The 13,141-nt window shown below is 36.5% G+C and overlaps 1 protein-coding gene across 1 annotated transcript; it reads left to right on the top strand.

The window, feature by feature from the left end:
* The first annotated feature begins 1,485 nt into the window (after positions 1-1,485).
* LOC8272975 (probable inactive receptor kinase At5g67200) lies at positions 1,486-5,808 on the top strand. The gene is made up of 2 exons (XM_015727841.3): positions 1,486-3,109; positions 4,996-5,808. The coding sequence occupies exons 1-2, from the start codon at positions 1,720-1,722 to the stop codon at positions 5,553-5,555; spliced, it is 1,950 nt and encodes a 649-aa protein (XP_015583327.1). The 5' UTR covers positions 1,486-1,719; the 3' UTR covers positions 5,556-5,808.
* The last annotated feature ends 7,333 nt before the right edge of the window (positions 5,809-13,141 follow it).

The following is a 13,141-nucleotide window of genomic DNA, read 5'->3' as shown; positions in this document are numbered from 1 at the left end:
ATAATACATTCTTATAAAATTCTTGTATTTTTATATGCTAAGATAAATAAACATGAGAAATATATATACTTGTCAATTTTAACTCTTTATCCATTTTATTGCACTAATAAATTCTCATATATTCATATAACTTATTTTTAATAAATAATATTGTTAGAACTTTTGCTATTTATTTTTTATCATTATTTTTTTAATATCACATATATATAAATTAAAATTTTATTTATTTATTATATTGGACTAAATAATTCTTTAATATGTCATAAATTTCTTTTAACTATTTTTATGATTCAAATGTAAATTTTTATTCTCTTACTATTTTATTAAATATGAACAGAGACGTATATTTTATTAGGGAGATAATAAGATATATTATTAATATGTAGTACCTTTATTAATTATTATATTTATTATAATCATTTTAATTATTAGTATTATTTAAAATCACATTAATTATTTTATAAATATTTATAAGTTAATATTTTTATGAATATACGCCATGTGTCATTTTCTCATTGGAAAACAATATGACATAGCTTTATAAAATATTGCCACATAAACACTCATAGGAAAACTTAGCATTTTTTTATATATATCTTATAGATTTTAATTCTTTTAACTCTTATTCTCCTATTTTTAAAGAAAAACAAAAATTCTTAATTCTTATATTTTATTTATTATTTTTTTACCATTTATTTTATTTTATTCACAAGTTATGCCATATTTTTCAACTCAATTTCCCATTATTCTTATATTTGTCATGATTTTTTTCTATGAACATATAAATTTATCTTTATTTTTTTATTTTTTATATTCTAGATTAGTTAAATTCAAATCAATAGTCTCTATATAAAAAGAGCATTTTAAAAGACATTTTCTCTTTTCTAAATATATTTTTTTTATTTTCTAAATTATTTTTATACAATTTGATATATTTTTTTTTAAATTTTTTATCGTATATTTTAATATAATTTTTCTTTCTTATATAGTATTTCCTTATTCTTTGAAAATATTTGTATATTTTTTTAAAATATTATTTTTTTCTCTTAATGATTTATCTAGATTATTTTCTCCTTTATTTTTAATAATATAAATTAAATTAAATTTTTTTTTTCAGATATTTATTTCAATAAATAATATTTTAATATATTTTATTACATTTCATTATTATCTACATAAAAAAATATTAAAATTATTTAATATTATTTTAGCTTGCCCAAAAGGCAAGCAGTCGTCTAGTTAGTTTAGACAGTAGTATTTAAAAATAGGACGTAGAGAAAATATTTGAATACAGCGGGCACATAATCAGGTGCCAGCAATTTAAGACAAAAGACAATAAAATTGTTAACTCTTGAATAAGCTTATTGTAGTAAGGAAAATCGGTTCAATTAAATTTGAATTGAGGAATAAGATAGAGCAAGAAGACCCGTTGTAAGCAAAGCTCAACACTAACAGAATCATGGATGTCGTCGTATTGCGTCGATTATTTTGAACAAGAATATGCAGTGTGTCACGCGCCTGAACTGAATAAAGGCAACCAAATTTCTTCAATATTCACCATTCCTCGTCCCCACTCCCACGTGACTTCCTGATTCCTCCACTACAAAATCCAGCTGCTTCCCAAACTAAACCCTTCTCTCTCTCTCTCAAAAACACCATCATCGCATCATAACCATTTGAGCTCTGCACAAATATGCGTTGCCTTTGCCACTAACTCAAATGACAGACGCCTCTCTCTTCCTCTCCCTCCTCCTCTCTTTCGCCCTCTCTACTCTTTCCCAAACAACCACCTACCTTATCCCATCCGACGCCGTTTCTCTCCTCTCCTTCAAATCAAATGCCGACTTAGACAACAAGCTTCTCTACACACTCCACGAGCGTTTCGATTATTGCCAATGGCAAGGTGTCAAATGCGCACAAGGCCGTGTTGTACGTGTCGCGCTCGAGAGCTTCTCTCTACGAGGCACCTTCGCTCCCTACTCTCTCTCCCGGCTTGACCAGCTTCGCGTCCTTAGCCTCCAAAACAACTCGCTTACCGGTCCCGTTCCTGACCTTTCACCTCTCTATAACTTGAAATCTCTCTTTTTAAGCCATAACTCCTTTTCCGCTTCTTTTCCTCCTTCTATTTTGTTCCTTCATAGGCTCACTGTTCTTGATCTTTCTTTTAATAATTTCACCGGTTCGATCCCGGTTCAGCTGTCTTCTCTGGACCGGCTTAACTCCCTCCAGTTAGAATTTAACCGGTTTAACGGAACTCTCCCGCCGTTAAACCAGTCTTTATTGGCGTTCTTCAATGTTTCAGGTAATAATCTCACAGGCCCTATTCCACTTACGCCTACTCTTTCGAAGTTCGATACCTCGTCGTTTTCTTTAAACCCTGATCTCTGCGGCGAGATTATTAACAAAGCATGTGCTAGGCTTCGCTCTCCTTTTTTTGATTCGCCAAATGCCACGTCGCCGGCGGCTCCGTTAGGCCAGAGCGCTACGGCGGAAGGCGGCGGCGGAGTTGTAGTTTTGTCTCCGCCGGCGTCATCGTCCCCGAAGAAACACAAGAGAACTAGTGTCATTCTAGGGTTTGCTGTTGGTGTTGCTTTGTTAGTTTTATCTCTTTTATGCATATTTTTTATTTTGCTTAGAAAACAAACAGATTCAAATGAGAAAGAAAAACGAACATCGCAACCTGAAGCTTTTATTAATACAAAGAACGATCAAATTCAAGTAGAAATGAATATGCAAACTAAAGACGTAATTGAGATTCAAGAACTGAAAAAACCGCAAAAGAGCGGTGGTTTAATATTTTGTGGAAATATGAGACAAATGTATACATTAGAGCAGTTAATGAGAGCGTCCGCGGAGTTACTTGGAAGGGGTACGATAGGGACTACGTATAAGGCTGTACTTGATAATCAGCTAATAGTCACAGTAAAAAGGCTTGATGCTAGTAAAACTGCTGTTACTAGTGCCGATGCTTTCGAATCGCATATGGAAGCTGTTGGTGGGCTTAAGCATCCTAATTTGGTGCCGATTGTGGCTTATTTTCAAGCTAAAGGAGAGAGACTTGTGATGTATGAATATCAGCCCAATGGCAGCCTCTCGAATCTTATTCATGGTATTTATACATCTTATTTGTTTTTGCTTCACTATTTCTTATATTCATGCTTACATTGCGAGTGATATGGCAATTATCTTAATTAAGGTTTTGTCTTTTAAGGATATTTGAGGATTGATTGGAACTATGTCCTTTATTGCATTCAATACATTGATGGGAAACATGAGCCACGTGTGTACCAAATTCATATATCATGTGTCACATGGAACTACAGTATTAGCCCACTACTACCCCGCATTTAGCTATTATACTTTCTGATGTGTTATTTTCGTTCATTGGCTGGTGAAATGTGAGTATATGTGGTGCTCTTTCTTTCACTTCCAGCATCGATCAGAACTTGTGGCTTTTAATCCTGATAAGCTGTGCAGCTTTCTTTCTAGGCTTTGGACTTTAATGCTTTTTTCTTCTTTATTTTTTTGGAGCTACGCCGACAATCACGCTGTAACTTTCAAGATGATCAATTATTAAAAGCATAGGTTTCCTTTTTCAAATTCTTTTATTTTTATTTTTTTTATTTTAAGGTGTCGGCCGTAATTCATCGTGAGATTGGCAATATTTTGTCCTATTACTGTAGTTTTTCTTTAAGAGAATCCAGATCATGCTTATAGGCAGATCTTGAAACATGGGCAGTACAGAAATTGACACATATATATTTTTTTGTTTTTTTGCTGTGAAGCAAATTTACAGTTAATTTCTGCATTGACTAGTTCTAAACCTCATTCAGCAAATGTTCACCTTTTGATGTGTGGGTCTGTAAACATTGGTAGTCCATTTTGCTCTTCTTGTCTACTTGTTTGTTTTATTTGTTTACTGAAGTTAATCTTCAACTATCGGCAAAAATAATTGGTGTATGATTTGAGAAAATAGAATGTTTAACTCTAGTTGGGTTCGCACTATTCATCTTGCTCTGCATAGCGCTATATGTGGCTGGATATGCGAGCTTAGCTAGATCAAAGGTTACTCAATCGATGTAGTTGTGGAGGTTTGGGCAGCAGTGAGACTATGTATCTATATATATTCTTGCGTTCATCAAATTTAAAGACCAAGAAATGCAATTCATGATACTCAATTACAGCTTTTTATGCTGTTTGGCAAGTTAAGATAATCTGATAAAGCATGTTGTCCCAATCAGAAAATCCATGTGACATATAAGTAAGGATTTTTTATCTAGGAGATCTAAGACTAGATGATTTAGAACGAATTAGGAAACCTACTGCGTCTTTCATGCTTGGTAATGGCATATTTGATGCCATAACACTTCCATGCGGCTAGGAAGACCTATGTTTATCACATCTTTTAATCAAATAGCTCTTGTTTGGCAGTTAGGTTTCTGTTTGAATGTGTGCATCAGTGATTAATTTGTTTTTTTTTTTTTCTCATGTTCAATTTAATTTCTTTTACCAAGTCTTTGGGAGTTTGTTAAGCAGTTAGTGCCTTAGTGGCATTAGTTGGCAGTTGCTGATTTTCAGCTAGTTAGTTGCTTTTTCAGTTTTTAAATCAATGTATTTAATTATGAAATTATGCCATCAATAACAATCAATCTTCTTCTCTCAATTTTATTCTCGTCTCTTCTGTAAAACAAACCAACAGTTTCTAATGATACAAAATTATGTGCTTTCTAGACCAGATCCTCAGGGTTGGCACTATTATTGTTAGCGATGCAGCGATGCTAGTGGTGATTACTGATAGTTCATTCATTTATTTACATACTGGTTATTCTGATGAATGAGAAAAATAATTATTTGGTTTATGATGCTTTCCTTCTTGGTGTTCCCCTTTTTGGAGATTTCTTGAGGACGCTTATCCAATAATGAAGGGTGCTGCTTTTTGTATTCATTTTGGATGTTGATCCCTTTTTTCTTGTAACTGACGAGAAATGCCGACAGGTTCAAGATCGACAAGAGCAAAACCTCTACACTGGACATCATGCTTAAAAATAGCAGAAGATGTGGCCCAGGGTCTTGCCTACATCCACCAAGCATCAAAGCTAGTTCATGGCGACCTGAAATCATCCAATGTTCTCCTTGGACCTGATTTTGAGGCCTGCATCACAGACTATTGCCTTGCCAGCCTTGCAGACACTTCCACTACTGAAGATCCCGACTCCACAGCATGTAAAGCACCTGAGACCCGCAATTCTAACCGTCGAGCTACTTCTAAATCTGACGTTTATGCATTTGGCGTCCTATTACTTGAGCTTTTGACTGGTAAACATCCATCTCACCATCCTTTTCTTGCGCCTGCTGATATGTTGGACTGGGTCAGAACAGTGAGGGAAGGTGATGGCGCAGAAGATAACCAGCTTGGAATGCTTACTGAAGTTGCCAGTGTTTGTAGCTTGACATCACCAGAACAGAGACCGGCAATGTGGCAGGTGCTGAAGATGATACATGAGATAAAGGAAAGTGTCATGGTAGAGGACAATGCAGCTGCTGGATATTCATAGTGGTTTACATGATTGGATACATAGAAATCATGAACTCGGGTGATCCAAATCATAGCTCCGGAAGGTAGTTATTTTTCCAGAGGAATTTTAACCGGAAATGATGCGGTCCACTATCCAAGAATGAGATTTGACAAAAGGAGGCTACAAGAACATTAGTGGGATGTCATGTTTATATGGCAGATAAATCATGCGTTGTAAAGAATTCTACTATTCTTTTCCGTGGAGTGTTATCATTTTGAAGCTTGCTTCTTCATTGGTTATGCTGTTTCTGATACTGCTTGCCAAGTGAATCTTTGATGGTTAAGAATCAATCAAATTAACTACCTGTTAAATATGGGGTTTTCCATTCTTCAAAGCAGAATTATAGAGCACTTTTTCCTTGAATGGTGACGTGTTCATCTTTTGCTCCACAATATGAGCACATGCAGAACTAGATTTTGGGGTAGCAGTAAGGTATTAGCAATTGCATTTGGCTAAGATGGTTGAGATAGTGGAGTAGGAAGTAATGAGAGGACGATAATGACAAACACACTAAACATGCTGCTTGTTTGCAGGCCTGATAACCATCTTGTATTGTTTGTTTGAACCTTTGTTTTAGACTTTGCAGCAAATTTAATCATCTATTTGGTTTTGCAATGTAATAAATGGCTCGTTTATTTAGATTAGGGGGACCTTTCCCCCTCCAAGAACACATCTGCATTTCCCTTTTTCCGGGTTGAACACTGCATGTCTGAATGAGAGGGAGCTACAGTTTCAGCTAATGAAGGTCTGAAATTATGTGGCTAGGTTGGGCCCTTACTGCCAAATAATCACCAGCCCCGAACAGGAAAGAGAGAACTTCTATTGCTAAATTTTCCAACAGCCGCTAGCATTCCGATGTCTTGCTCCTCCTGATCTTGGGTTCAAACTGTATTTTGTCATGTCCCCAATTCAACTGGAACTGGCAGCTATAGCAGAATGGGAGCCAACTCAGCCATGGTAATCACTAAGACAGAAACAAGGAAACTGTTTAAGGATTGCATTACTACATAGGCTTAGGATCTCTACATTATCATTTTGTGCAGCAACCTGTATTCCTCAAATATCTAAGAGAGTTTGTACAGGTCAGATTAGATAAGTGTCAACTTCATGTTTGCATCTCAGTAAGGAATTTTTTTATTCTTACATTTCAATATTAAGCACTGCTTTTAGGCATCATCTAAGGGTTTTTCTGTTTCTGTTTCATCTTATTCGTGTTTATCAAATTACAATTATCACTCAAGACTGCTACTTTTCAATTCTTCTCCTGTCTATATTCTTTAGATAGTTGCAAATCACTTTTTTCAAATTTTTTTTCCTATATACCATGTATGCATCAACTTCCCTTGTAAACCCACAGTCTGCACCTCTTCTTCTTCGAATAGATAATTCAAGTTCCTCCATGGACTTCTTAGTCTGCGAGGAAAATCTTTTGTGGTGGCACACATATTCAATAGCCTGACGGATCTATTTCAATGCCTCCTCTCTCCACATTGGCTTTTGTTTCTCAAGAGAGAGTCTATTGTGCAAGTGGCAGTTGAAGCAAATCATCTGCTCGTACAAATCTTTTAGGCCTCCAAACTTGTAGCCTATCAATGATGATTCTGATGTCTTTAACTTGTTTAGTTGTTGTTAAGGAAAGTAAAGTCAACCATTACATCAAATCAGGATATTCCTCTAATCAGGACAATCAAAATCTGTATTTATTTGTTTCTATTTGTATGGGACTCTAAATAGGAATTAACCGTTTATATGCTTTGTTTTAGGAGCTATTTTAGTCATTGTAGTGTATATATATACGTTCTCTTTTTGCTGTCAAAATAATAAGAAAAGCTTTTTCACTTATTCTTTTCATGGTATCAGAGCGGCCATGCTCCTGATCTCTTTTACATAAAACATGTTGCCCACCTTCCTTTAGCCAACATCTATGGCAGGGAAAGATAACACTCAAAGCTCAGCCAAGCCTGAAGCTAGCAAATTTGACAATCCAACTGATCCCTTCTACCTGCACCATTCAGACCAACCTGGTCTTGTACTCGTTATACAATTGTTGAATGAAGAAAATTACAGTACCTGGAGCCGTGCCATGCTCATGGCTCTTAGCATAAAAAATAAAGAAGGTTTTGTCAACGGTACCATCAAACAACCATTGGAGAGCTCTCTTGAAGAATACCAACAATGGAAACGTTGCAATAATCTTGTAAGAGCATGGATTTTTAACTCAATATCACCAGATATTGGAGCAAGCATAATATACATTAATAGTGCCCATGAGATTTGGGCCGATTTGGAAGAGCGTTATTCAAACACCAACAACATTCATCTTTTCCATGTGGAAGAAGCCATTCATAATTGCAAACAGGACAATATGACCATTGGAGGTTATTACACTAAGCTTAAAGGCCTTTGGGATGAACGTGACGCATTATGCAACATTCCAACTCGCGACGCTATGAAGGAAGTTTTACAATTCCAACAAAATCAAAAGACCATGAAATTTCTCATGGGACTTAATGAAGTCTACTCTGCTCTTCGAGGACTGATTCTTCTCATCGATCCACTACCTACAGTCAACAAAACTTATTCTTTAATCCTTCAAGATGAAAAGCAGCGAGGTATATCAAAAGGAGGCACATCTATGGTCAAGGCTTGACTTTTCTTTGTGAAGAATAATTCCGAAATTCGGAAAGAAATTCCAATGTCAAAAATCCTCATTTAAAATGCGGAACTTGCAACAAAATTGGTCACACCTCAGAGACATGTCGATCCCATCTCAAATGTGATTATTGCGGCTGGCAAGGTCACACCATTGATGTTTGTAGAAAGTTACAAAAGAACTCCACAGGTAATAAACATGATCAACGAGAACACAAGAATGTTCCCTCCAAAGCCAACCATGCAAACGCAGCCCACACTGTAGCCAGAATCGATATACTCTCAACAAGAATGTAGTCCGATAACATTACTTAATGAAAATAAGTCAAATTTCATGGCCAATCATGTTGGTAGCACATCAGCCATGAGTGATGTTTCAGGTACAATCTTTTGTGCATCACTTATTGACAAAGGAATGTGTTGGATACTTGACACAGGAGCCACAGATCACATGGTATGCTCAACTGATATGTTAACCACCAATCGTCGTGTGATCAATTGAACCGTGTCTCTACCAAATGGAGCCATCGCTGCTGTAACGCACATAGGCAGCATTCATTTTGTCAATTTTGTTTTACATGATGTGCTATGTGTCCCCTCCTTTAAACTAAATCTGATTTCAATTAGCAAACTCCTTTATAAATCCAATTACGTTGCTGCATTCACTGATCATACTTGTTTGCTACAGGACCAACGATCGGGGAAGATGATTGGGATGGGAACTGAGCGAGGAGGACTTTACTACCTTGATACTTCACAAAGAACCAGCTGTAATGCAGCCATTGCACCTGTCCCTTCTTCTCCAAAACTTTGGCATCAACGTCTTGGTCACCTATCCAATAAGATTTTCCATTTACTCTCTCATTCAGTTATGAACATTCAATATTGTGATATTTCTGATTGTTTAATTTGCCCATTAGCTAAACAGACTCGTTGTTCATTTCCATTAAGCTCTATTCGCACTAAAGCACCTTTTGAATTAATACATGTTGATATTTGGGGAGGATATCATGTTCCTTCTATCACAAGGGCACAATATTTTCTTACGATTGCCGATGATTATACCCGTTGCACATGGACTTATTTGATGTCTCATAAATCATATGCACAAACATATATTACTGCATTCATTAACCTTGTTGAAACACAATTTTCCTTGAAAATCAAAATTCTTCGCAGTGATAATGGACCTGAATTCGCTTTGAAAAATCTATACTTGGACAAAGGTATCATTCATCAAACTAGTTGTGTTTCCACTCCTCAGCAAAATGGAGTAGCCGAAAGAAAACATCGGCATCTTCTCAATGTAGCCCGAGCATTATTATTCCAAGCTAATCTTCCTAAGAAATTTTGGGGGGATGCAATCTTGACAGCTACATACCTCATCAACCGCATACCCACACCTCTTCTTCAAGGGAAATCACCTTTTGAAGTACTCTTTCGTAAACAGCCTACATATGACCATCTACGTGTGTTTGGGTGCCTGTGCTTTGTCTCAACTCATCACCATCGTCCTACAAAGTTTGATGCTAGAGCCACACAATGTATTTTCTTGGGTTATCCATACAATCAAAAGTGCGGGGGTTTATGATCTCTTAACAGGTAAAATTTTCACTTCACGTGATATCATTTTCTTTGAAGAAATTTTCCCTTTTTCATCTTCCGCTGCAAGTTCACCTCTTATTCCTCATCCTTCACCAATATATGATTATGATAGTCCCACTTTAGAAACATTCTCACCCGACAGCCCCTCTTAAGGAGATAATTCACTTGCCAACTCAGAAACCACTCTTTAAAACAACCCTTCAGCCACAACTTCTTCTCCATTAATTGATCAATCTACTTCACTGTCGCCTTCAGTTCCACAAACCACTCCACCACGATTAACTCGTACTACAAAACCACCCAAACACCTCAATGAGTATCAAGTTGGTATTTCTCTTCCTTCACGGAACATCTCGACGTCTAACTCGGCTTTGGTTACTGCAGCAGGTATCACCTATCCTTTATCTACTTTCCTTTCATATGATAGATTATCTTCCAAACACAAGGCTTTCACCACTTCTCTTTCAGTTGAAAATGAACCATCCTCATTTGCAGAAGCAGTTTGTGATCCAAAATGGCGTCTTGCTATGCAGCAAGAACTTGATGCACTCAAAGAAAATGGTACATGGTCATTGCAATCATTGCCTCCCAACAAGCAGCCGATTGGGTGCAAATGGGTATATAAGATCAAATTTCGATCTGATGGTACAGTGGAACGCTATAAAGCCAGGTTGGTCGCAAAAGGCTACAATCAAGTTGAAGGACTCGACTACCAAGAGACTTTCGCTCCTGTTGCAAAACTTGTTACAGTTCGCCTTCTTCTTGCCGTGGCTTCAACTCAAAAATGGCACCTTCACCAACTTGATGTTAACAACGCATTCTTACATGGAGATCTTGATGAAGATGTTTACATGTCCTTACCACCTGGTTTCGGACGAAAGGGGGAGACACGAGTTTGCAAACTCCACAAGTCTTTATACGGCCTCAAACAAGCTTCACGACAGTGGTTCATTAAACTTTCTAATGCCCTCAAGAAAGCCAACTTCAAACAATCCAAGGCTGACTATTCTTTGTTCATCCGATCCCAGCATGGTAAATTTACTTGTCTCCTTATTTACGTAGATGATGTTATCCTAACAGGAAACAATTTACAAGATATCGAAGACACCAAATCATTTTTGAAGAATCAGTTCAAACTGAAAGATCTAGGAGAATTAAAGTATTTCCTAGGTATAGAGGTTGCACGATCCAACAAAGGTATTGCTCTTTCACAACGGAAGTATGCTCTCGAAATTCTTGAAGATGTAGGATATCTTGGTGCAAAACCAGCTTCTTCCCCTATGGAACAGAGCCTATCACTTAGTAATTTTGAAGGAGAATATATTGATAATCCATCTTCATATCGGAGGCTTGTTGGTCGGTTGATTTATTTGACTATAACAATACCAGACTTGGCATATGCAGTCCATGTTTTAAGTCAATTTATGGACAAACCAAGAGTGCCACATTTAGAAGCAGCTTACCGTGTTTTACGGTATGTGAAACAAACACCTGGACAAGGAATATTTTTTCCTGCAGAAAATTTAATTCAGTTAAATGCTTTCTGTGATGCGGATTGGGCTAGATGTCGTGACACACGACGATCAGTTACTGGATATTGCATATTTCTTGGGAGCTCACTAGTTTCTTGGAAGACCAAAAAGCAAACGACTATATCACGGTCAAGTGCAGAAGCTGAATACCGATCCATGGCTGCAACTTGTTGTGAGATCACATGGCTGAAAGGTATTTTACAAGACTTGGGTATTAAGCATTCACAACCTGTCAATTTATTTTGTGATAGTCAAGCGGCACTACATATTGCTTCAAATCCAGTTTCTCATGAACGTACAAAGCATATAGAAATAGATTGTCATCTTGTGCGAGAGAAAGTTCAAGAAAGGATGATCAAGATGACTCATGTGAACACATTAAGTCAGCCAGCAGACATTTTCACAAAACCTTTGAGTTCCTTGCAGTTCTCGACTTTACTGAGCAAGTTAGGAATAATCAATATTCATTCCAAACTTGAGGGGGAGTGTTAAGGAAAGTAAAGTCAACCATTACATCAAATCAGGATATTCCTCTAATTAGGACAATCAACAGTTGTCAAATCTGTATTTATTTGTTTCTATTTGTATGGGACTCTAAATAGGAATTAACCGTTTATATACTTTGTTTTAGGAGCTATTTTAGTCATTGTAGTGTATATATATACGTTCTCTTTTTGCTGTCAAAATAATAAGAAAAGCTTTTTCACTTATTCTTTTCAGTTGTTCCTCAGTGCTTAAAATTAGAGGATGAGATCTAGAGGATAAACTGATAGAATGAAGATGACAAGCCGCCATTTTTATTTTCCTTTGCAGAAAAGCCTCGCACTTACAAGTGCTCCTGGTTGTTGTTCAAGCCACCTCATTTGCACCTCATATATATAGAAAGAGCAATAGGAAAATAAAGGCAAACCATCTTTCTTGATCTGCATTAGCTGTCATGTACCAAGTTTTGTGATAGTCCCGCCAATTTCTCCTCATTGTCGTTTTGTTATTATAGTATTGTTGCACCTCATCAATGTCTCATCGTGCATAACCAATTCTGAACATGTGCGTCATTGAGCATAAATTATGTAATCATATTGCATAACTAGCCATATTATAATGTTTCTGACAGAGCTGTTTCCTACTTCATTTGCATGATGAATGCTGAGAAATTGACTCTAATTGAATTTATACGCCTATGAATCAAATGCAGCTATCAGACACAGAAAGAACCAGCTCATAATTGCCCTATTTCTTTTCAGGTTGTGTATACCAATACTGATGCAATTCTTATGTGCTGGTTCTTTTTCTTTCTGGTGATATGGCATATTTTATTCTTTTAGATATCACTAATTTGATCTCCTGCATTAATCTTGCCAAACAAGCAGGAAACAACTCTGTGAGATGCACATGTCATTATTGCATGCCATACCCATAAAAACAAACTGATAACAGGATCAGATTCTAAAATGCTGTGCAATTTGATGGTAATCTCTCTGTCTGCAGCTATGGAAGCAAGGTACTAATATTACAACCCATTGACAATTGCTTTAATGAAATTCTAATTGCAACATGACAATGATGAAAGATTGATGGATCTGTAGTAAAACCTTGAAACATCACAGCTAATATAGAATAAATGCATTAATTGCTTATGCTCATTATTTGTTTTCCATATATAAGAGGTACAATGGGATGGGTTAAACAGCAAGACCCACAAATACATTCACATACTTAATAGCTCCGGGTACTTACTTCTCTTTCATTCCTTGTTTCCTCTACTGAAGTAGAGAG

The sequence above is a fragment of the Ricinus communis genome, chromosome 7, assembly GCF_019578655.1.
Source record: "Ricinus communis isolate WT05 ecotype wild-type chromosome 7, ASM1957865v1, whole genome shotgun sequence".
Taxonomy (NCBI): domain Eukaryota; kingdom Viridiplantae; phylum Streptophyta; class Magnoliopsida; order Malpighiales; family Euphorbiaceae; genus Ricinus; species Ricinus communis.
Note: the sequence above shows the minus strand (reverse complement) of the source record. Positions and strands in the feature narration are given on the sequence as shown.

Bases quoted from the DNA above. Each gene is read 5' to 3' on its own strand.
- LOC8272975 (XM_015727841.3), top strand. From the start codon at position 1,720: ATGACAGACGCCTCTCTCTTCCTCTCCCTCCTCCTCTCTTTCGCCCTC. The intron at 3,110-4,995 runs GTATTTATACAT...AAATGCCGACAG, and splicing joins CCTCTCGAATCTTATTCATG to GTTCAAGATCGACAAGAGCA.